The following is a 24,290-nucleotide window of genomic DNA, read 5'->3' on the forward strand; positions in this document are numbered from 1 at the left end:
GTGGATCTTGTTCCTAACGTTTCACCTGCATCTGTGGCTGGCATCTGGGAGAAATTCAAACCTGTGCTTTACTTCTCACGTTGGGTTGCAAGCCAGATAGATTAAGAGAAAGAAGAAGAGTTTGGATTTATCCTCCGCTTTTCTCAACTGTAAGGCATCTCAAGTGAGCTATGATACTAGCAGAAGAAGAATTTGGATTTATACACTGCTTTTTCTCAACTAGAGCCAGCATGGTGTAGTGCAGACCTGGGCATTATACGGCCCGCGGGCCACATTCGGCCCGCCAGATGACCCTGACTGGCCAGTATGACAGACTTGGCCCTGGCCTAAGAGGACCTGTTTAGAACCGCGCTGCTCATTCTTCTGCTAACCCTCCCCCTTCCCCCCTCACCTTGCCACTGCGCTGGAAAGGGCCTCTGAGAAGGGCCACTCCCCTCGCGCAGTGGCTTCTGGGGCGTTCCCCTCCTTTGAAAGCCCCGCAGAAGCCGGTTGCCTTGGCTGCCGGCTTCTGCGGGGCTTTCAAAAGCACCAGTCGATGAAAAAAGTAGGTCAAGGGACTTAAGTCTCCCCACTTGCTTGATTGTCACAGTGGACAACTATGAAGGTAGGTTAAGCCTGTGATTCTTTGTGCCAAATAGTGTTGTATGCAGAACTGTTGCCACTGATTCCAAGTTGATCTGTGCACCTGTCTGTCACTTATCAGCCCCTATTATGCAGAATTGAGTTCAGGCTTTTGGCCCGGCCCTCCACAATATTTTCTGTTTCTTATGCGGCCCCATGGAAAAAAATAATTGCCCACCCCTGGTGTAGTGGTTAAGAGCTGGTGGATTCTGATCTGGAGAACCGGGCTTGATTTGCTACTCCTCCACCAGAGTGGTAGTCTCTTGTCTGGGGAACTGCATTTGTTTCCCTGCTCTCCCACCTAAAGCCTGCTTGGGATAGTCTCAGTTCTATCAGAACTCTCTCAGCTGCACCTATCTCACAAGGTGTCTACTGCGGGGAGAGGAAGGGAAAGGAGCTTGTAAGTGTCAGGATGCCTAGTAGTTGGATTGCTTGTGGGGCTGCTTCTTGCCTTCAGAGGGTGGGGGTTGGGATCTCTTTCATTCAGTCTCTTCTGGCCAGGTGTTGGCCAAGGCCAGACACAGTGGTTTCAGTTTGTGCTATCTAACTGTTCACATATTTTCCCAGTGCTGTTCTCATGGTGTGTGTGTGTGTGTGTGAGTGTGTGTGAACATATTGCTGTCTGCTGCTTGGGAAAAGCCATTCTTGGCTTTTCCAGGCTGTCCTCCAGACCATGAATAAAGCTCTGTTCTCTACATGGAGTTTGTTTCAGTTTTTGGGGATCTGACAGTAAGCCACCTTGAGTCTCCTTACAGGAGAGAAAGGTGGAGGATAAATCCAAACTCTTCTTCAACTATAAGGAGTCTCAAAGTGGCTTACAAACTTCTTGCCTTCCTCTCCCCACAACAGACACCCGGTGAGCTAGGCAGATACAAGCGTACATCCATGGACCAAGAAGCACATGTGAAAATGCACGCCTGGGGTAAAAAACAAACAACCGGGGCACGGAGGTGAAACCGACTTGATTAGGAAGCCAACCAGGTGGGCATTTCACTCCCCGGAAGCGCGCTCCCGTCCGACTGGCCGCGCCGAAGCGGACTCCTCGGGGCGGAGGCCGGCCGCGCGTGTCTGGAAGTTCCAAATTGGAACCTCCTCGTCCCTCCGCCCGCCGTTTTCATGAATGGGAGCGGAGCTGCCCGGACCGCGCACGCGCCTCTCTCCCCCGGGCCAATCCGGAGCAGCGGCGCTAGGCCAGTGTTGTGGTCACGTGGGGGGTTTGTAGTGGCGGCACCCCCGGCGCTACTCCGGCGGGCTCTTTATCTGCCGGGCCGCCCGGCCGCCCCCACCCTCCGCTGCTCCTCCCTCCCTGCCATGCCGCTGGTCCGCTACCGGAAGGTCGTGATCCTGGGGTACCGCTCCGTGGGTCAGTGGCGGCGCCCGGGCGGGGGCACGTGGCGAACGGGGGGGGGGGAGGAGGCGGCGTGGAGCCAGTGGCGGGGGGGGGGGGGCGCGCAGCCGAGCCAAGGGCGCGCGGAAGGGCGTGCAATTTGCAGGCACCCAGCTCGGGAGGCGGCGGGGTGGGCGCCTGGGTGGGCGCAAAGCGCCAGGCAGGCGGGGAGGGAGGGAGGGAGCGCGTAGGATGCAGGCGCGTCCCGGGGAAGCGCGCGGGCATGCCAGGGTTTCCCGTGTCACGTGGGGATGGAGGGCTTTCCCGGGCTTCGCGTGGGCGGCTTTCTGGAAGGGATCGCGGCGTTGCGGTCCCTCTAGGAGCATCCGAGGCTTGCGCACGTGCGCGCGTGGGGGGGGGGGGGGAGCAGCCTTTTGCAGGTCCGACCGGGAGAAAATACAAGCTGGCCGCCGCCAGGAGGGGTGAATTTATGACACGTGTCCTGTCCTTTGACGCTGCTGAACGGCCCTCGCGTTTGGGGTTTGGGTGCTCTGCTCTGCATTGTGGGTTTCCTATCTCTGTGCTTGCTGTGCTTAAAGGGGACATATCCTGAGACGAACCGTGGCTCTCTTGCCCGGTTCCACAGCCTTGGGGCACAGAATGGGTGCAATCCTGTGCCTTGGCCAATATCCACTTTGTTTTGTGCCGGTCACTGTTTTGCCCCCAGAGCGCTGCCACCAAAGACCCGCGCTGGTTACTGCTTTGCCAGTCGTCGCGTGCATTGATAGACACGCACATCCCTCAATGCTGAAAGTGCTGGGGCGTTGGTCTTGAATCAGAACTGATAGTGTTAGGGTGCTTGTATTGGGAATAGGTCTCCTCTCCACCCCTTCAGTTCTTCTTTTGGATCGAGCCCTCTGGAGAGGCTTATTGGACCCTTCCAACTGAGCTCGCAAGTTGGGGAAACTTGTAGCTGCTGGCTAGAGGTAGCCAGGGATTGCCTGACCTTTGCTGACTGACTTCTCCTCTGGGGAGCTATTTGTGCCTACAGAACTCTCTACTCATCTGAAAGCCCCCCACCCCCACCCCCCCACATGCTAATGCAATAGGTTGCTTGTGGTCTGTTTTCTATTAATCCACGTGCAGGGGGAGGAAATGACTCGGGGACAAAGATTATGCATGGGAGGCTGGGGAATGACATGGTTTCTTTCCTTGCATCAAGCCTTTGGTGACTCTTGAAACAAAATGGGGGGGGGGGGTTGAGGTTCCATGGAGGCTAACCTCTATATGCCTTAAGAGCTCTGGAGCCTCATTTCTGTTATTAGAATGGGTTAGAATGGGAGCAGCAATGGCGTAATGGTTAAGAGCAGGTGCATTCTAATCTGGAGGAACTGGGTTTGAATCCCCGCTCTGCCGCCTGAGCTGTGGAGGCTTATCTGGGGAATTCAGATTAGCCTGTACACTCCCACACACGCCAGCTGGGTGACCTTGGGCTAGTCACAGTTCTTTGGAGCTCTCTCAGCCCCACCCACCTCACAGGGTGTTTGTTGTGAGGGGGGAAGGGCAAGGAGATTGTCAGCCCCTTTGAGTCTCCAACAGGAGAGAGAGGGGGGATATAAATCCAAACTCTTCTTCTCTTCTTAATAAATCTGTAGGGGTCATGCAGAGCGCCCCTAGCTGAGAAGGGTTGGGCGTGGTGGGTTTTAATGTGTACGCTTAAATGGTTTATCCTCCCAGTTTAGCCACCTGCACCTTGTTTGAGCAGCTCCAAAATGGGCCACTGTAGATTTTAACTTGGCTGGTGCCAAAGGTTGCAAAGCAAAATGCTCCCCTTGCTTGGGTTGGGGCAGATATAGTCTGGAGGGTTGTGGTGCTCCCATGCCTGCAGGAGAAGAAGAAGAAGAAGAAGAGTTTGGATTTATATCCCCCCTTTCTCTCCTGCAGGAGACTCAAAGGGGTTTACAATCTCCTTGCCCTTCCCCCCTCACAACAAACACCCTGTGAGGTGGGTGGGGCTGAGAGAGCTCCGAGAAGCTGTGACTAGCCCAAGGTCACCCAGCTGGCGTGTGTGGGAGTGCACAGGCTAATCTGAATTCCCCAGATAAGCCTCCACAGCTCAGGCGGCAGTACTGGGAATCAAACCCGGTTCCTCCAGATTTGATACATGAGCCCTTAACCTCCTACGCCACTCCTACGCCTTTAGAAACACTAAAGTGTTTCTAAGGAGGTGCTTAAGAGAGGTCATCTAGGGCAGTGGTGGCAAACCTATGGCACAGGTGCCAGAAGTGGCACTCAGAGCCCTCTTTGTGGGCATGCACAAACAGAGTTTGTTATGTGGGGGGGAGGAATCGCCCTCCAACCATACATTAGCATGAAAATCAGTAGGGTTTAACAGCACTTAACAGGGTTACCTACACTGCTTCCCCAAAACTAGGTCTTAGGTTTAATGCTAATAATCGAGCCCAGCGGCCCAGGCCAGCCTAGATGTGATTCACCCGTTGGAAGAGTTGCACGGTTGCTTCAAAGCAAAGCCACCGACTACCACCAAGCCTACTCCCATGTAACGCACCCCTTGGAGCCAACCATTTTTTCTAAACTAAAACCTCAGTATTCAGGTTAAATTGTCGTGTTGGCACTTTGCGACAAATAAGTGGGTTTTGGGTTGCAACTTGGGCACTTGGTCTTGAAAAGGTTCCCTATCACAGATCTAGGGGAATTTTCTCTGCACTGTCAAAAAATGTCTGGGTTTCCATTTGATTTCCATTGGCTTCGATTGTTGGACACGTTACTACTTTTCTTTGCAGAGCAGATGACAGCTGTAAGAGAATGACATGCTGTTGATTCTGTTAGCTCAGTTCACAAGCCCCTCAGTGGATGTGTCAGAAGGTTAAAGTAACTCGGGGAGACTAGGTTTGTCTAGGTTTCAAAGTATTTGCTGTTGAGCGCTTAGAGATTGTGCTTACAGCTTGGGCTGTAAGGAGCAGCATCTGGGCAGATTTCTCCAAATGGAACCATGTTCAGTGTTTAATATTGTGGTTTCTGCCATTGGGCCAAGAAACATCACCTACCTCCTTTGGAATGTTAGCGCATGGTTTTCTTTATATGTATGGGTTAGGTTAGGGTAGATGGGTTAGGCCAGGGGTGTCCAACTCTGGCGCTTCAGATGTTCATGGACTACAGTTCCCATCAGCCCCTGCCAATTGGCCATGCCATCTGAAGCGCCAGAGTTGGACACCCCTGGGTTAGACCTAGAGTCAGTTACTATCCTCAGGTTACCCATCAAGCTTCTGTGGCAGAGCAGGGGTTTGAACTTGGGTGTCTCTAAGATCCAGCCCAACATACTAACCACCACATGATGTTACCTCATAATTGTCTTGATTTCATTTCCCCCTTCCCTTTGGAAGTGTATCAGTGTGGCCGAAGGCAGACTCACCCACTGGTTGGCCCATAAGGTGCCTTTAGATTGGGTTTTAATGTTTTGCGCTGATGTTTATTGTATTTAGATCATCTTTATTCTTGTTATCTGCCTTCAATCCTGAGATGCTCAGGAGAAAGGGGGCCATACAAATATACATTTTGAAAAGGATAAAAATGTGTACTGCTGCAAAGAAAATTGACCAGCAGGACAGATTCCCAAGACTTTCCTTTGGATCTACTGATAATTGAGGATGTCTACATCATTTGTTCTTTAGCCATAAGAGAACATAAGAGCAAGCCTGCTGGATCAGACCAGAGTCCATCTAGTCCAGCACTCTGCTACTCGCAATGGCCCACCAGGTGCCTTTAGGAGCTCACATGCAGGGTGTGAAAGCAATGGCCTTCTGCTGCTGCAGCTCCCGAGCACCTGGTCTCCTAAGGCAATTGCAATCTCAGATCAAGAAAGATCAAGATTGGTAGCCAAAGATCGACTTCTCCTCCACAAATCTGTCCAAGCCCCTTTTAAAGCTATCCAGGTTAGTGGCCATCGCCATCTCCTGTGGCAGCATATTCCAAATACCAATCATACATTGAGTGAAGAAGTGTTTCCTTTTATTAGTCCTAATTCTTTCCCCCAGCATTTTCAATGTATGTCCCCTGGTTCTAGTATTGTGAGAAAGAGAGAAAAATGTCTCTCTGTCAACATTTTCTACCCCATGCATAACTTTATAGACTTCAATCATATCCCCCCCCCAGACGTCTCCTCTCCAAACGAAAGAGTCCCAAACGCTGCAGCCTCTCCTCATAAGGAAGGTGCTCCAGCCCTCAATCATCCTCGTTGCCCTTCTCTGCACTTTTTCTATCTCTTCGATATCAAGCCATATGGGAGTCAATGGAACACTTATGGTTTAATAACAACAACAGCAACAACGACGACTTCATACAGGAGATTTCTCATTGCCTTTTGTCTCTCGCTCCATAATTCAAGTTTAAGGATTTCCTTGGTTAACTGCCCCTTAATGGCCCTGATTTGTAAGTCAGTGCTGTCCTCACCTTGGATCAGTGCTGTCCTCACCTACGCAGTGGCGTAGGAGGTTAAGAGCTCGTGTATCTAATCTGGAGGAACCGGGTTTGATTCCCAGCTCTGCCGCCTGAGCTGTGGAGGCTTATCCGGGGAATTCAGATTAGCCTGTGCACTCCCACACACGCCAGCTGGGTGACCTTGGGCTAGTCACAACTTCTCGGAGCTCTCTCAGCCCCACCCACCTCACAGGGTGTTTGTTGTGAGGGGGGGAAGGGAAAGGAGATTGTAAGCCCCTTTGAGTCTCCTGCAGGAGAGAAAGGGGGGATATAAATCCAAACTCTTCTTCTTCTTCTTTATAAGTCTTACTTACTGGCCGCCAAGAGATCCGAAGAGCACTTTCGCAGCAAGACTTTTTTCTTGTCACCTTTTTCCTCTTTAGGTAAAACCTCACTTGCTCACCAGTTCATCGATGGGGAATTTCTGGAGGGCTACGACCCCACCGTGGAAAGCAGTAAGTCTTGCGTGGTTCGGTCTTCCCTGGATTGCATCTGAGCTCTTAGCTGTTAAGGGCAAATCTTACAGAAAGTCAGAACTCTTTGCATACCACTTAATCATGCTGTTACCCTTGGGATTTCCAGAGATGCCCTTTTAAGGTGGTGGTGGATTGTGGGAGAAAACCCCCCAATCTTCTATTTCATATTTAGTCACTGGCTTTTTCTGCTCAAGTCAACGAAAGGATTTGCAAAACGTTTTCAATCCACCCGTTTGTTCGCACTCACCCCCTCAAAACGATTCCTGGCCGCCATTTTGTGCTTGGTTTTTTTAAAAATTATCTGTGGATCTGATGCTTCAAAGTCTTGTGCTGCGATTCTTCATAGGTCATGCACACAAAACTTCAAAGATAGCGACCCCCCCCCCCCAAAACCCTGACAAAAATAAACAATTGAGCTCAGAAAATGGCACCTAGGAGAAAGTCCGAGCACCGCAGAGAGGTGTAGGAAACGTTTTATCTCTTTTACTGGGCCAGGTGCTGGGCTGAAATTCCTATGTCAACCCCCCCTCCCCCGACAAGTTCCCTCAACGTTTTGTTGTGATGCAGGATTATATGAAAAAAGAGCGGGGAGAGGTTTTTCCTTATGTAGTTCAAGTATCATCAGCGTTCAAGCATGCACATGAAGAGGATTTTAGGAGGGGCAGAGATTTAGAAGCTAAAACATTTTGAAAACATTTCAACAAAAGAATTGCTAAAATCGAGGGTGCATTTAAAATATTTTGAGGCTGGAACAGAAACATTGTGGGCTTCTAATGTTGCAGAATTTCCCAGAGGAACGTTTTATTTCCTGTTTCAAAATGTTTTATTTTGGTTCTGTGGAAAAGGCCAATGTGACCCTTATCAGCATTCTGGGGCAGTTTGTAGTGTGTACACGTGCAGTCCTTTCCATGGCTGATCAAAATTCCCATATATATATACACACACACACATACGTATACATACATACATACATATACATACATACGTACATACATACATATACATATATATACACACACATATACATATATATACATATATACATACATATACATATACATACATATAAATGTATGTATATGTACATATGTATATATGTATACATATATATGTATACACATACACGTATGTATGTATACATATATATGTATGTATATACATACATACATACATATACATATACACACACATATACACACACATATATACACACACATACATACATATACATATATACATATAATATATACATATACACCCCCCACACACATATATACATATACATATATACATATACATACACACACACGTATACATACACACACACATATGTATATGTATATGTATATATATATCTCAAAATTCCCTTTCCGTGTCCCCCTTCCATGGCTGATCAAAATTTCCTTATAGCCGTGGTGGTGAACCTTTGGCACTCCAGATGTTATGGACGACAATTCCCATCAGCCCCTGCCAGCACGGCCAATTGTAGTCCATAACATCTGGAGTGCCAAAGGTTTGCCACCACGGCCTTATAGCTATAAAAGGCCTTGTAAAAGCTAGTTACTGTCTGGCACTTTAGGAGTTAGTGCACAGGGGAGGACTCTTTTTTGTACACATTTTGTATACATTTTTTTACAAGAAAGCCCTGCTTATTTCAGTAGTGCTAGTTGTTATGCCTGCTTTATTACTGATCTGTGTTCTGATGACACAGCTGGAAAGATTTTGATGAAGATCAGGCCTTGAATGTCAGCATGCTTGCAAATATGCTATTAATATGTTTGGGCAGGGACTAGGGGAGCACTGGTGGGTAAACCATACAGAAAAGTCACTGCAAGTCTCTGCCCCTCCTAAAGTCTTCTTTATGTGTACAGTGGTACCTCGGTAATCGGCACCTTCGGTGAGCGCCAATTTCGGTGTTCGCTGATCGCTGGCTGCATCTTCCGTACTCGGAAGTCATCAGTAGCCTCGGTTTCCGCCGACTTCCAAGGCTACGCAAATGGCGTTGCGCGTGCGCGAACAGCGTACCTTAATGTTTGCCATTTCCGGTGTTCGTTGAACGTCACCGGACGGATTACCGGTGAACACCGAGGTACCACTTTATACTTTATCACTGATGATACATGCACTGCCTAGGAGCAGCAGTGGCGTAGGAGGTTAAGAGCTCGTGTATCTAATCTAGAGGAACCGGGTTTGATTCTCCGCTTTGCCACCTGAGCTGTGGAGGCTTATCTGGGGAATTCAGGTTAGCCTGTACACTCCCACACACGCCAGCTGGGTGACCTTGGGCTAGTCACAGCTTCTCAGAGCTCTCTCAGCCCCACCTACCTCACAGGGTGTTTGTTGTGAGGGGGGAAGGGCAAGGAGATTGTAAGCCCCTTTGAGTCTCCTATAGGAGAGAAAGGGGGGATATAAATCCAAACTCTTCTTCTTCCCTCGACCTCTCTTTTTCCATATAATCCTGTGTCACAACAACTGAAGAGAATAGGTGTGATTTGGGGGGACAGGACTTCAGCTGACATAGGAATTCCCCAGTACGGCCGTTTCTGCACAGCCAACTGAACAGCACCCCCCTTCCCTCCCGGGCCGTTCACATGAATGGCCCGGCTGGCTCCGCAGCTGGCGGCGCAGCCTTCACACGGGCTGCGCCGCTTCCGAACGCCTCCTACCTCCTGTTTTCTGTCACTTTGCGGAGGCCAGGGGACACGCCCCGTGGCCAGAGCCCCGTGGGCTCGGAGGTCAGGAGGCATGTCCCCTGGTCTCCACAAAGCGACGGAAGGTGGCAGAAGGTAGGAGGCGTCCTGGAGTGGCGCAGGAAATACGCCAGCTTCCACCCGGTGCCGTTCGCTCAGCACTGGGTGGAAACCGGCGTTTCCCAAAAACCTCACTCGGGGAGTAAGGTTCAAAAACACCATTTTGGCGGGGGCGGGGGGGGGGGGAGCGACGCCTCATCGCCGCATCAATTTGGTGGCGAAGGCTCCCCCCCAAATGGTGTTTTACAGTGCAGAAAGGGCCTAAAGGAGATATAGGTTAGGGGAGCCAGCAGAGGAAAGAGAAAATATGTACAGGCTGGGTGGGATGTAGCAACATTCCTCATCAGGCTATCTAGAAATCCTCGTTTTGCCTAGATTTGGCTCATCACCTCTCCCATGCTGACTCTCGAGCCAGGAGCATATGACCTCAGTCTTTACATTTGCTGGACAAATACATGGTTGTGCTGTCAGCCACACCCTCTTTGAAAGGAGGCCTAGTTTTAAACGATGGTTGGGAGGCAAACACGGTTAAAGACAGGAAGGTTACTTGCTCGTGTTTTTTTTTCTGTAGAAAAAGCCAGAGGAGGGAAAAGAGAGAAGTCGGTTAGAGCCACCTCCAGAGATCTTGTCATAAAAATGGGGGCTTTGCTTTTCACGAAAAATTAGAATCAAATAAGTCTCGACTGTGTCTTGAGCGTGGTCTCAAGGGTTTGAACATTTTGGATTCTAGCAAACTTTCAGTTTAAAACAGAAAGGTTCCCTGGTACCTCTGTGCTCATTTCCTGCCTTGCTGCAGACCCCCCACTACGGCCCCTTCCTGTTTTTGACGGGGAATTAGTAAGTTGCCCTCCACACCCATTGCATGCAGAGAAATATTTTAACTTATTTCAGGGCAGGTTTCCCCATGAATCTGTTGTGTTTGGATGGACTACGCTTTGGGTGAGGATGAATATCTCAGCTCCTGTTTGTTCAATGAGCTGATCGTTTCCGGGGCCTGGTGGAAACACCACCTAGGAGGTTTATCTCCCCGAAACATTTCCTGGAGGGCTGGTAGCACAATAGCAGTTGTTCAGTGCAGATCCACTGCTGGACATTTTGCCCCTTTTATTTCTTCATCAGATATTTCACAATTTTATTGCCAATCTCTGGAAGCAGTGTCTAGAGATGGCTCTGCGCCTACTGGCAGAGGCGTATCTAGGTAAACTGGAGCCTGGGGACAAAACCTGAGTTTGGCGCCCCCCCGTATGGGTGGCCATCATTCCCCACCACGACCAAACAATGATTTTTTTCACCAGCTTACAAAACATCTCCCACCCTCAGCGAGCGTTTGCCAGGCAGATGTATTAAAGCATGTCTATGCGTGAATGTCTTTGTTCCACCCCCAGCAAAGCATGGTGGCTCTCTCCATGCCAGCTCATAACCTGTTTTGCCCTCACACCACCCCTATGAGGTAGGTTGTTAGCCTGAGAAACAGATCCAAGCCAGTGCAAGTGGGTGTTAAGCATGTACATCTCTCACAAATCACCCCCAACAAAACATTTACCAAACAAATGTCAGCATAATCTCTCACAAAACACCTCCAGTGGAATCCACCCCCAAACAGCATCACTTTCAATGGTGTTTAAGCTGGGGACCTCACATTCTCCCTTTAAGTCCATGCCAAAGGGGGTTGATTAAAAAGGAGAATCTGGGGAAATCTGGAGGGTCCCTGCTGTCAGGGGTGCAATTGTTAAGCTAACAGCACCAACATTTCAGGGTATCTTTAGGAGACTGTCCTGATGATACCACCCAGGTTTGGTGAAGTTTGGTTTAGGGGTCCAAAGTTATGGACTCTCAAAGGTGTAGCTCCTATCTCAGCTCCCATTGGAAATGATGGGGGATGGGAGCACCCCCTTTGGGAGTCCATAACTTTGGACCCCCTGAACCAAACCTCACCTAACTTGGGTGGTATCATCAGGAGGGTCTCCTGAAAAATCCCTGAAATTTTGGTGCTGCTGGCCCAGGGGTCAGCAACCTTTACCATCCAAAGAGCCATTTGAACCCATTTTCCACAGCCCCAAAGATCTACGGAGCCGCCTCCGTTCGGCCCCTCCACTCCCCTTTCCTTCCAGGCAGAGGCACCAGGCAGGGAATCCCCCCTCTGCCCGACGGAGCAGGCAGTCGCTTGCACTGTGGGGCAAAGGGGGGATGGCTTCTGCGGCCTGCCCAGTGCCACCGCCTCTCGCGCTGCGGGAGGCAGTGGCGCCAGGCAGGGAAACCCCCTCTGCCCGATGCCTGCTCCATGGGCAGAGGGGGGATGGCGGCTGCGGGGACAGCAGAGGGGGGATGGCGGCTGCTCTGAAGGGAGATGCCCACACTACCCTCCAACCTCCTGGGGTCGGAGGGTATCGTGGGCGTGTCCCTACAGCCCTCCAGAGCAGCGCTGGCAGGAGAGGTGTGTGGAGGGGACGCGAAAAGCACGAAGCCGCCTCTGGTTTGGCCCCTCGACTCACCTTTCCTACCAGCGCTGGTCTGAAGGGCTGGAGGGACACGCCCACGCTACCCTCCAACCTCCAGGCCATGTGGAGCCACAATATAAGGCTGAAAAAGCCGCAGATTGCAGACCCCTGTGCTAGCCTAAAAACTGCGCCCCCTGCAGGCTGAAAACTGAAAAAACACTAACTCCCCCCAAAAACCCACACAAATGAATTTGAAATTTTTTAGGGTACCCCATGTCCCCTAGGTAAATACGCCACTGTCTACTGGTTTCTTTGCTTCCTTCCTTTTGAGCAACTGCAGGCAAAACGGGGCCAGTGCTTGAGAGACGTGGCTGTGGTCCCAAAGATAGGTCTTGATTCTTTCTGTGATTGCTCGGTTCTTCTTCAACAGGGCTTTGCCTTCCATTACAGCAAGCAGCCTGTTTTTTTTTAAAAAAAGAATGTTGTCCCTGCTAGCTTTTTGGTTTCAAAAGCACGTTGGCGGCTGTGTGCATGCAGCAACCATGCTGTAAAAGGTCCCATCAGAATGGCGGGAGTGGTGTGGGGGTCGGAATCACGCTCCAAGGCCCGTTCTGCACGTGCAGAATAATGCACTTTCGGTCCACTTTCAGTGCACTTTGAAGCTGTGCGGAATAGCAAAATCCACTTGCAAACAATTTTGAAGGTGGATTGAATGTTCATTGTTCTGCATGTGCAGAAGGGGCCCAAGTCCTGTTTGCACATGCAGAATGTTCTGAATATACAGAAATGCCTCTGCTTGGGTAAGTATTTTCCACAAGGGGGGAGAATTCTTTTAAAGCCCCTGGTTAAACCCCTCTGCTTTTGCCTCTCCGGCTCAGATGGAGGCTGGGATGGGGCAAGGAAAAGGATGGAGCAGGCTGGAATGCAAAACTAGGAGGGGGTGGCCAGTGTAGAAGATCAAGACCCCAGTTGGCATGAAGATTGAGCTGGAGGGAGAACGAGAAGAAAGATGTCCCGGTACAGAGAACTGGGATGGAGTTTAGCATGGGAATTAAATTGTGGAGTGCGGCGGGAGTTGAATGACTTTGCTGTGCTTTGCCTTTTCCTCCTTCTGTAGCTTATAACAAAATGCTGTCGCTAGGGAAGGACGAATTCCACCTGCAGCTAGTGGACACTGCAGGACAGGTAAGAATGGCTTTCCTTTCCTTCCCTTTCCCTTCCCTTCTCTTCCCTTCTGTGTTTTCCCACGCACTCTCACCATCTGCTGGGCTGGGCCCACTTCATATAATTTGCCTCTAAATGCAACCGTTTCTGGAGCACAACACAGGCTCTGAACTGCAGTGGCGTAGCGCCAATGAGGTTGGGTGGGGTGCAACGCCCCAGGCAGAGCAGTGAAGGGAGCGTGGCCAGGGCATGGCGAAAGCATTCTGGGGTCAAGGCGGACGGCACAGTGGCAGAGGCGCACAGCACGCGTGCGCTCCTGGTGCAGTTCCCCCTCGCTTCGCCTCTGCCGAACTGAGAAATCCTTTGAGAGTTTTACTGTTAGCAAAGGTACTCTTTCTGAAGTGTGGTTCCCTCCCTCCTGCCTTTGCCTCCTGATGCATACACACTTGTGAACTGATGCCAGTTTGTTTGCAAGAAAATGGCTCTTAGTTGGCGTGACTCTTTGTCTCCCCTTGTTTTGTGTTCAGGATGAGTACACGATCTTGCCTCACTCTTTTATCATCGGCATCCATGGCTATGTGCTGGTATACTCTGTGACATCTCTCAAGAGGTAAGGGAGCTCCGAGGTTTCTCTTGGTTCTTTGGCAACGAAGCTCTGTGGCCTGCAAATGTACTGGGGGGCTACTCCGAGACTGATGGGGTTTTTTTTAGGGCAGGACGCTTTGTCCCCTTGATATTGGGAACTGGAAAACACAAGTTTGAGAAGCTTTAGATGCTGTCATGGGCAGAACTGAGGCCAGGTGAATATCTTGGCTTCAACTGTTTGCATATCTGTTTTTCTCTTTTCCTTTCTTCTGCCCGTGTTACAGAATTTTCTGACTCGGTCCCGCCAAGTTTTTCCTATCTAAGTGAGATCAACCAGTTCTCTTTGTGTCCCTTACATGCTTTGTTTAACCATGCTAGATAATGACTGTGATGGGGCAGAATAATTCCATGGGCTGATTGCAATTCACAGTAGTTCACAGTAAAGGTTCCTATTTTGAAATGGTGGAAACAACAACTCCCTTAGCTGTGTTTTTAAAGCAACAGTTTATGGAAGGTTTTGATTTATTTCAAAACTGCAGAAATCTGTTCATCCAAACTTAAATGGAAACATGTTCAGTTTTGGGGTAGATAGGCAGCATGCCTCGTGATGGAAACTTAGCTGGTGGCCCCAACTATGACTTCCACTAGAAACCTTTTTACAAAAGCCGTGTAACAGAGAGGAGAAGTTAAAACTTTGTGTGATGTTCTGAAGAAGACAAAGCAACCAAGAACAAGAGAAAAAAGTCAAGGGTGACAGGGTGGTCTCTTGGGTTTCCCTTCAGCATTGTCTCCACAGGGCTGGGGGTCTTGCACTTCTTAATAAAATCTTCTTCGTGCGGTTCTTCTTGAGATACGGGGATTTCCAGAGCCAAAATACAATACGTTTAGCTACTACTGTGGCGCATATGAGCTGTGTCCAATGAGTATATCCTGGTCTTCAGGCAGATCGCTTGGTTAATAAGAATATGATTGGGAAGGTATCAGTTGCATTCAGCTCAAGTATCTTAGCTGAGGCTTTCTCTTGTCTTCTGCAGTTTCCAGGTGGTCAAGTCTTTGCACAGCAAGTTGTACGAAAGCAGAGGGAAGACAAGGTAAATGCGAATTTGCCGGGGTGGAAATTGAAGGGCACCGTTCCGGACAAAGACGCCAAAGGATTCTGGAATGGAGGGGCGGGAGCATTGTAGGGAGGCATGAGGACAGGGGTGGGTGGGTGAGGCCTCACGGAGTGGCATGTTGTGAGATCTGTGGGTACCATTGCCAAAGGGACATGGAGATTTGGCACCTGTTCTGGAGGGCTTCAGGAGCTGGGGATATTTGCGCTGAAGCAACAACTGGGTGCCTAGCAGGAAATTAACTTACCAGCTTCCCTCTTTGCTTAGTGATTGTGTGCCCACAGGTTGATGCCTCTTTAGTTACCTCCTGATGCCCTTTGGTAAGGGTGCCAAGCAAGGATGTAGGTAAGGGGTGGGTTCACAGGTTCAACCCCCCCCCCCCATTACATGTCTGGCTTGCTTGAAAGCAGAGGCATCCTGGGGGTAAATGGCACCCCCCCCCCCCGCTGCCCCCCGTCACTGGCTGGACTCCTCTGGGGAGGCCAGAAGTGACTGCTATCCCCGGCCTTGGAAAGCTGCTTTTATAAGCACTGAGGCCAGAGGGCAGGGCTCAGGGGTGGGGCCACACCCACACCCGCCCCTGGGGGCATGGCCACTCCTCCCCAAGCCCCACCCCTCAGCCTCAGTGCTTGTAAAAGCAGCTCTCTGAGGCTGGGATGGCAGTCTTGTCTGGCCTCCCCAGAGGGGAGGGCAGAAGGGACTGCTGACTGCCAGCTGGGAGCCCAGCCAGCAGGGGTGGGGCAGAAGAGACTGCCATCCCTGGCCTCCGAGAGTTGCTTTTATAAGCACTGAGGCCAGGGGGTGGGGCTCAGGGGTTGGGGGCATGGCCATGCCTCCCCAAGCCCCATCCTCCACCTAATGACTACTGGGGGCACCAAACCCACCCCATAAAAAATCTATACCTACGTCATTGGTGCCAAGCCACGTTTTCTGGCAATATCAGTCTGGAAACACTTAATTGGTTTACATCTCCACGGGTTGGAATCGGGGCATTCTCCAGAGCAGGATTAAGTCCATGATTTCCCAGCAAATGGATGGTTGGCAACTAGTGACTTATTTCCAAAATGCTTCCTGGTATCGCTTGGCAATGTAGTCCGATTAACCATTCAGTTTTCAAGACGACCAGTTAATAACAAGCCAGCTTCATGGTAACTGGCAGCGATTCCTAATCCCTTGTTGCTCATGTATTACACAGAATTACAAATGTCAGCACTGTTTTCCAGGCTGCAGACTTCCTTGGTCATTCCTGTTGCTATACCTATGCCTGCATTGAATCCCTTGGGATGGGTCTTCGGAGGGAACGCTTCTCCTTGCGAGGTGGACTACAGTCTCTTGAGCAGCGTCTCAGCTCTCGATGTGGTTTTTAAGAGTCCTGTGCCGTGAAGGTATTTCACAGGCAGGCTGGGCCACTACAGGTTTTTTTTTCTAAATGCCCCTGTAAATTGTTCCTAAGCTTTAAGACTTGGACTCAGCCCCTGAATCCTATTTGCAAGGCAGCATCTTAAAGCCAGAAGATGGGAAACCATGAGTTCCTCAGAGCATGCACAGAATGTGTTTCCCCCATTAATGGCTAAGCCTGATCCTATCTGGGAAAACTGATGGGAAAGGGTTTTAGGGAAGAAGAAGAAGAAGAGGAGTTTGGATTTATACCCCCCCTTTCTCTCCTGTAGGAGACTCAAAGGGGCTCACAATCTCCTTGCCCTTCCCCCCTCACAACAAACACCCTGTGAGGTAGGTGGGGCTGAGAGAGCTCCGAGAAGCTGTGACTAGTCCAAGGTCACCCAGCTGGCATGTGTGGGAGTGTACAGTTGTGCCCTATTTTGCAAGTTATCAATTGCCTGATTCTCTTAAGGTGGTGGTGGTGGTGGTGGTGATGCCCACAGGTTAGTGGTGGAAGATTTCACAGCTGCCAGATCTTTAGGTTGTTGTTGTTGTTGTTGTTGTTGTTGTTGTTGTTGTTTAGTTTTGTATACCGCCCTTCCCCAAAGGGCTCTGGGCGGTTCACAACATATTAATATAAGTAGAGCACAATTTAAAACATCGACAATTTACAATATAATAACTTACGGCTCTATAAGGATTAAAACAGCTAAAAACCCCATAAAACACAGTGTTCCAATATACAGTTCCTTGCGTCCCGTCACTAAATCCTCCCCTGGAGGGGAGCGGTAGATCCCTCAGATGTTGTGAGGACCACCAGAAGGAGGATTACCAAAGGGAGGTCTGCAAACGGATGTATTGTTAAAATGCCAAAAGTAGCTGAGTTGGTTGGGGCTGAATGGGAGGTGGGAAACAGAGAAAGGAAGATTTTTAATCCCGCCCCCTGCCCCCTGCAGTGTTGCCTGTCAAAACCAACTCTCCCTGATAACAGCTATGACAATTCCCCTCTTCCTGTTTCCTTTAACCCTGCAGCTCTTTTTATTTTGTTTCTCTGTCCAACCCCAGAATTAAAATGTATATAGATGTTTTCTGACCCAGCAAGGAAGCTGAGGAACTGAAAAAAAACCTTTGTTGCTAAATGTCTAAAAATCGCACATAAGAGGCTGAATATGAATTCTCATAAACTGTTTTCCTTTTGCCTTCTGGGGAAATGGTGAGGTCAGACTGTGAGGAAGGCTTCAGGTTAAAACATGGGAGGTGAAAAGGCAAGAGGAATAAGGGGAACTTGATATAACTATATACAATAGGTAGTTCATTACAAGGATATAACTTTTATTCTACTGACAGGTGTTTGTAACTGTTGAGAAAGATCACTTGGCTCCTTAGTTAAAAAGGGATTAGCTTATTTGACGTAAAATTTCTAAAATTTATGGAGGCAGCAACATACCCACAGGTTCTACTTTTTCTTCTTTAACATTTGATAATTATTACCCCCTATAGCTATTTCCCTCCCAGTTTCAATTCCCTCTTTCAGCCTCCTCCTCAATCCTATATTATTCTTTTTTCCTTCACCATTTTCCTTCACTGCCACTATCTCAGGTCACCAGTAGAATTTTTTAAAACCTCCTGTCAATCAGGGTCCTCAGACTGGTATAAGGCATTTGCAGTTACCTGTCCATTTAAATAACCCTCAAAGCAAAAAGACAAGTATCCTTTTTGCCCCTTCACCTGCCTTTTTTTTTGGGGGGGGGGGGGGGGAACAGTTATATATAAATATGTGTTTGTGTTCAGTTTGGCACAATTGCGCGCACCTATAATCTGAACTGGAGAGGCGGGCGATGTAGTTTCTCTTCAAATTTTAAAAAGCCCCCTCCGGCGTGCTATAGTGGTTTAGAGCAGGTGGACTCTAAACTGGAGGACTGAGGTTTGATTCCCTACTCCTCCACCTGAGCAGCAGTGGCGTAGGAGGTTAAGAGCTTGTGTATCTAATCTGGAGGAACTGGGTTTGATTCCCCGCTCTGCCGTCTGAGCTGTGGAGGCTTATCTGGGGAATTCAGATTAGCCTGTACACTCCTACAAACGCCAACTGGGTGACCTTGGGCTAGTCACAGCTTCTCGGAGCTCTCTCAGCCCCACCCACCTCACAGGGTGTTTTTTGTGAGGGGGGAAGGGCAAGGAGATTGTCAGCCCCTTTGAGTCTCCTACAGGAGAGAAAGGGGGATATAAATCCAAACTCTTCTTCTTCTTCTGAGTGGCAGACTCTTAGCTAGTGAACCAGATTTGTTTCTGCACGCCTACATTCCTGCTGGGTGACCTTGGGCTAGTCACAGTTCTCTCAGAACTCTCTCAGTTCCACCTACCTCACACGGGGGCCGGTTGTGTGGAGAGGGAGGGACAGGAGTTCGTGAGCCGCCTTGAGTCTCCTTACAAACTCTTCTTCTTCCGTCTTTTTTTAAAAAAATTTGACCCTTAGACTCGATCAGTCCGGCTCCGTAAAATCTTGAAAATGCTTGAGCCTTGGTGGGGGAACGTAGCCCTTTCTGCGAGAAGGGCCAGGTTTGGTTTTTCCAGCTGCTTTGCAGGATGGGGCCGGAGATGTCAACCCGCTGCGACTGACTGTTGTGGTGGAGAGATGGGCGGAGAAGGGTGAGGCCTCTTCCGTACGCAGGAGGAGCCACGCTTAACCCTTTCCCCTTCTCTGTCTCTTGACAGGATGCCTGTGGTGCTTGTTGGCAATAAAGCTGATCTCTCGCTAGAAAGGTAAGAAGACCTTTGAAAACAGGAAGGGGTCCACTTCAGTCTCTTCTGGAGTGTCCCTAACGACCCATACTGCATGAGAAGGGAATGTCATTTCTACCTTTGGTTCAGCTTCTTAAAACGTGACCAGGCCAAACACTATTCTGTTGTGTTTCACAAAGATCAAATGTCACTTCTCTTCGTGGAAGGGAATGTTTATTTTATTTTTATTTATTTATCATTAAATGTCTATACTGCCCCTCCCCCGAAGGGCTCTGGGCCGTTCACAACAAACCAACAAAGAATAAAAACACACAAAATACAAAATATACATTAAATGTTAACTCTAAAATTAAATCCTTTAAAATACAGCGTACAGCACAGAATTATCGGCATCCATTAAAATCCACAATAAAACCCTCCCAAAGGGCGGGAACGGTGGGCCCCAAGATGTTAGGGACCCGAAGAAGAAAGAAGGGGAATGTTGTGTAGTTTCTGATGATGATGATGATATATGGAGAGCTGCTATCATGCTGTTTCTTAGCGCCAGAGGGCAGGAGACATGCACCTTTCCCCTAGGTGTGAATACTATATGAATAGCGTGCACTGTGTATATAACTTCCTACCTTCTGCTTGGGCTGTAACATTGCCACATTCCTAGAATTCCAAAATTGAATTCTGGGTAGGCCCATATGGTTAAGTGTCAGTAGGTTCCGTTGCCTACTGCTAAGTTCTGGGGTTCTGTGTTTCTGATATCTACCATGCACAATTAATCTGAACTGGATTGTCTAAACATTTCAGCTTATCTTTTTTAAAGCTTCCATTCCTCAAAGTTTTTTTTTTTAAATACAGGCTGTTCTAGCTGAAGGTTTAGCACAAAAGCAGAGGCGTAGTGGGGGGGAAATGGTGCCCCCCTGCACCCCGTGGTAGCTACGCCCCCCAGTGCCACACTTACCTGAGCTGGCAGTGGTCCTGGGGGGGCTGGCGGGGTGGGGTTGACAGATGCCTGGCTGCGGCCTCAGCCGGGCCTGGTGGGGTGGGGCTGAGGGCTGCTTGGCTGCGGCCTCTGCCGGATGGGGCTGGGCTGAGGGGCACCCTGTGGTGGCCCTGCTAGGCCACTCCTTCAGCCTCTGCTGGCTGAAGGAGTGGCCTGGAAGGGCTGGGCCTGGCTGAGGGGGGGAAGGGTGTGGGGATGTGATTTTCCGCCCCCATGTGATCAAACGGGAGCCGCCCAGTGCATTTGTCCCCACCCTGTACCGTGGTAGCTACGCCACTGCACAAAAGGCACTTTGGTCAGAGTTGAAGACAGGAGGAAGTTCCAGTATTTGGTACAAAGAACACTGCGTACAGGAGCCCAGCAATAGAATATTTCGATATTTGGAAAGGCAACTACGATTAATAGAGTTTATAAATGAAATTATGCGCTAGGTGAAATTTTAAATAACCACACACAGAATATTGGGTTTCTTTAGTGCCGAGTGCTCATCATATAGAATACAGTAAATGTCTGGATGTCACTTCTGTCTCACCCTTAACAGACCCGTCAAGAACCAGGCAATAAAATATATTAAAAATAGTGATGCAAACCAAAGAAGATGCTTCTTTTTAAAAAAATCTCCTTTCCTTGGTGTCTCTCCAGCCGACAGGTGAAGACTGATGAGGGCAAGAAGCTTGCTGATTCTTGGGGTGCTGTTTTCTTGGAGTCCTCGGCAAAAGAAAACCAGGTTGGGCTTCCTCTTCTGCTGACTTGAATTGAGGGGAGGATGGCTCAGAAGCCCACCTCTCTGTCCTGAGTCACTTTGGTTATGAAGTGTCATGAACAAAGCTGCTTCTACTGAGCCAGAATGCTGGTCTGTCGAAGTCTGTATTATCTATTCTGTGTGGCAGCAGCTCTCCTGGGTTCCAGCGAAGAGGTCCTTCTCGTTACTTGCTCCCAAATTCTTTTAACCAGAGATGCTGGGTGTTGAACCTGTGACCAAATGCTTTGCCACTGAGCTACAGCTCCTCTTTGTGGGTTACATTGGACTGACATCCTGAATTAGAGAGTACCTGTGGAATGCTCCCTGCCCCACCTCCAGGTATGGTATCCCACCTTGCTGTGTGCAAGCCTGCTGCAAAGCCATGAAGGTGTTCACCCTAGAGCAGGGGTCAGGAACCTGCGGCTCGTGAGCCGCATGCAGCTCCTTCCCGCTTGTACTGTGGCTCCTGGCACCGCTGCCCCTTCCAGAGGCGTGCTAGGTCCAAATGGTGCCCGGAGACCAAAAAACCCTCCGGGCACCCCCCCTGCAAAGTCGCGCTCACTCGCGAGTAAGCGCAATGGCTTACTCACGAGTAAGCACTGCAGCGCTTACTCACGCAGCCTGGCCTCCTCTGCAGCCACCCCGACTTACCCAGGCTAGTTCCAAGCTGCCATTCCAGGCAGCCAGCCAGCCTCTATGACTTTCTTAAAGAGGCGAGTCCCCAAAAGATTGCTTAAAGGGGAAAGCAATCAATCTTTGGAGAATTGCCCTTTTAAGAAAGTCACATAGAGGCTGGCTGCTAGAAGCTGAGCCTCAGAGCCTGCCGTGGGAGGGTGAGGGGAGGAGGGGAATGACGGCTGGCTGGCCAGTTGGCGGGGGTGGGGGGTAAGGGTGGGGGGCAGGAGCCTGCTGGGGAGGAGGCACTCTCCCCCTGTTCTGGAAGGGGGGGAGGAGGTGCTCTGCCATCAGCGGCAGCTGGAGCTGCAGAGCTAGGGCTGGCTGGGTGTGGGGCGGGGTGGGGCAGCGCCGCGGGGCGGGGTAGGGCAGCGCCGTGGGGCGGGGTGAGGCTCCCCAGTTGCTGCCACCAGGTCCAAATGGCTCTTTGGGTAGCAAAGGTTCCCGACCCCTGCCCTAGAGCATAACTGTCAAACTCGCAGGCCTCCAGATGTTATGGACTACAGTTCCCATCATCCCCTGCCTACATGATGCTGGCAGGGGATGATGGGAACTGTAGTCCATAACATCTGGAGGCCCGCGAGTTTGACACCTGTGCCCTAGAGTATTGGAGACTGCTGCCACCATATGATGATTGAGGCTGAGATCAAGCTTGGGAGAGGCACGCTTATCTCACCCCAACCCAGACGACGAAAATAGAAATCAAAGAAATGAAACATAAATGCAGTTACAGAGATTTCTCAGCTGAATACATTGTTATGGTTCTGTTGGGACCTCCTGTCAAGAGGTGCTTCTCTTAGCTTAGCCCATGGTGGAATCACCCTGGCCTTTGTTCTGTACTGTCCAAGGAAACGTGCCTCCTTGCCATGTGGTCCCCAAAGTCTTTGAAGTGCCTTATCTGGGCATTTTCCTGTCCTGGGCAAATTTCCATGGCCTTTGTAGTTTCCCCATCCGGCGATCAAAGACCCTTCCAACATGTAGGTGTGACGCCGCTAGATCTACAGCACTATTCCATCACAGATCCTTATTATATTTTGTACTTAAGGAGGTTGGGCACAGTTTCAAGTGTCTTATACTGAAAAACGAAGGTGGAGATTTCCCCCCGTCTGTGATTTCTTCCTCCTGCTCTAACATCGTTTTCCTCTTTTCTCTGGCATGCAGATGACTCAAGGTATCTTCACCAAGATCATCGAGGAAATTGACCGGGTGGATAACTCCTATGGCGAGCAACGCAGCTGCATCCTGATGTGATGTCCATGTCCCCATCCGAAACCGCTCAGCCGGTGGGAGGGTGTGTGTCACAGTGTTCAGGCCAAGTCAGGACAGGTATTGCAACTACCTAGAGCCCTGTACGGCAGATCTGAAGTAGCTTACGGGTAACCCAGACAAGCCGCAATATACCTCATTGCTCGCCCCCTATATGAGGCGACCACGTTTTGCACATTAGTTTGCTGGAAGCAATCTGTATGTATATATATGTATTGCCAAATGTTTACAGAAACTCGGGAGGGCAAGCGCACAACAGGATCTATTTATGTTTGTTTTTCGATGGAGGGACTCTTCTGTATATTTATATTGAAGTATAATCCATATACGCACAAGTTTACACGTGCCCGTTCACTACTAGGTGTGATGCAGTGGCCGGACAAACGGCCTCTTTCTTCTGTGGGCCAGTTCCTTAGTTCGTTGTCCGCTTTCGATAGGAACTGATTCACCATATTGGGCGGGCTTTCAAGTTGCGCCTCTTGCAACCTGCTGCCTTATCTTAATTTATCTGTGAGATTCCAGGCTGCAAACTGGGATTCAAAGAGAGTTTATTTCTCTTAAATTTCCACCATAACATTTTCCCCTCTTCTTTTCATCTTATTTGGCATTCTGTTAAAAGAACCCAATAGGAGGGAGGCATGAAGAGAGTCACCAGAGCCCAGTAAAACTTTTTTTTTGTATGCAAATAAATGTGAAATCTTTGTTCAGGAGCCAGGTCAATTGGGTTGACGGACACATTGCTCTGGCAAACATCAGTGTGTTTATCACTACTCAAAACGGTATCGCAGCTCGTCTCTGTGTAAAAGGACAAAAACTGCCCAGCTTGGCAGAATAGAATGAAAAAAAGCAACGGCTGGAAGGCTGCTATTGAAGTCCCCGCTCTGCCGCTCTACGTTAGGTCTTAAAAAAATGCTAAAGCAGCGCTGACCAGGCTTTGATGTAGTGTTAACGATAGCAGGAAATGTGACGTAGGAAGAGACGGTATGACTTGTGCTGATCTTGTCAATTTGTTACTGGATGGTAAAATTCTAGTGCCTCTTTTGACACAGTTAATGTTTTTGGAAAGCGGTACTGGTTTGCTGAGAATGACCACACCGAAGTGGACGAAGGAATCAGAGACTGTTTTGCATAACCATCTGTTGTGCTACAAGGTGGAACAAAGTCCGTTCTTGGAGGGCTAAATATGGGCAGTCTGAGCTCTTTATTTCCTGCCCAGTGGGCCATACCTGGGTCCTCAGCAGTATGAGGCTGTATTTTGCTTTGAATCAAGGTGGGGCTGCTTCGGTCGCCGCAGCCAACAGTGCGTGCTTAATGGTAGATTCCTGCCAGCTTTTCGTGGCCTCTTGGAAAACAGCTGTCCACACCAGGGGCTGCTGCTCTCGTTTGAGCACAAACATGGGACGCCCTTTTACCGTCGTGCGCGGCGTGGAAGTCACCCAAACGGTCCAACTGCATCCCGCCAAAATTGAACCAAACGTGGGATCGCCCGGTTCCTATTTTGCCCGCAATTCACCCAAAGTCGTC

At 49.6% G+C, this 24,290-nt stretch overlaps 1 protein-coding gene across 2 annotated transcripts; it reads left to right on the forward strand.

The window, feature by feature from the left end:
- Nucleotides 1-1,831: 1,831 nt before the first annotated feature.
- On the forward strand, nt 1,832-24,028 carry RHEBL1 (RHEB like 1). 2 transcript variants are annotated; one of them, XR_007243782.1, is made up of 9 exons: nt 1,832-1,984; nt 6,829-6,900; nt 13,227-13,294; nt 13,801-13,883; nt 14,893-14,949; nt 19,063-19,110; nt 20,726-20,810; nt 22,662-22,826; nt 23,816-24,028. XR_007243782.1 is itself a non-coding variant. In XM_048487890.1 (8 exons), the coding sequence occupies exons 1-8, from the start codon at nt 1,933-1,935 to the stop codon at nt 22,749-22,751; spliced, it is 555 nt and encodes a 184-aa protein (XP_048343847.1). In that variant the 5' UTR covers nt 1,832-1,932; the 3' UTR covers nt 22,752-24,028. The 2 variants fall into 2 exon arrangements, 1 of the variants encoding a protein (XP_048343847.1); XM_048487890.1 differs by having other exon boundaries at nt 22,662-24,028.
- The last annotated feature ends 262 nt before the right edge of the window (nt 24,029-24,290 follow it).

Source organism: Sphaerodactylus townsendi, linkage group LG03, assembly GCF_021028975.2.
Source record: "Sphaerodactylus townsendi isolate TG3544 linkage group LG03, MPM_Stown_v2.3, whole genome shotgun sequence".
Classification (NCBI taxonomy): Eukaryota; Metazoa; Chordata; class Lepidosauria; order Squamata; family Sphaerodactylidae; genus Sphaerodactylus; species Sphaerodactylus townsendi.

Coding starts and splice junctions, on each gene's coding strand:
- RHEBL1 (XM_048487890.1), top strand. CDS start 1,933: ATGCCGCTGGTCCGCTACCGGAAGGTCGTGATCCTGGGGTACCGCTCC. Junction 13,295..13,800: donor TAGTGGACACTGCAGGACAG/GTAAGAATGGCT, acceptor TTTTGTGTTCAG/GATGAGTACACGATCTTGCC. Junction 13,884..14,892: donor TCTGTGACATCTCTCAAGAG/GTAAGGGAGCTC, acceptor TGTCTTCTGCAG/TTTCCAGGTGGTCAAGTCTT.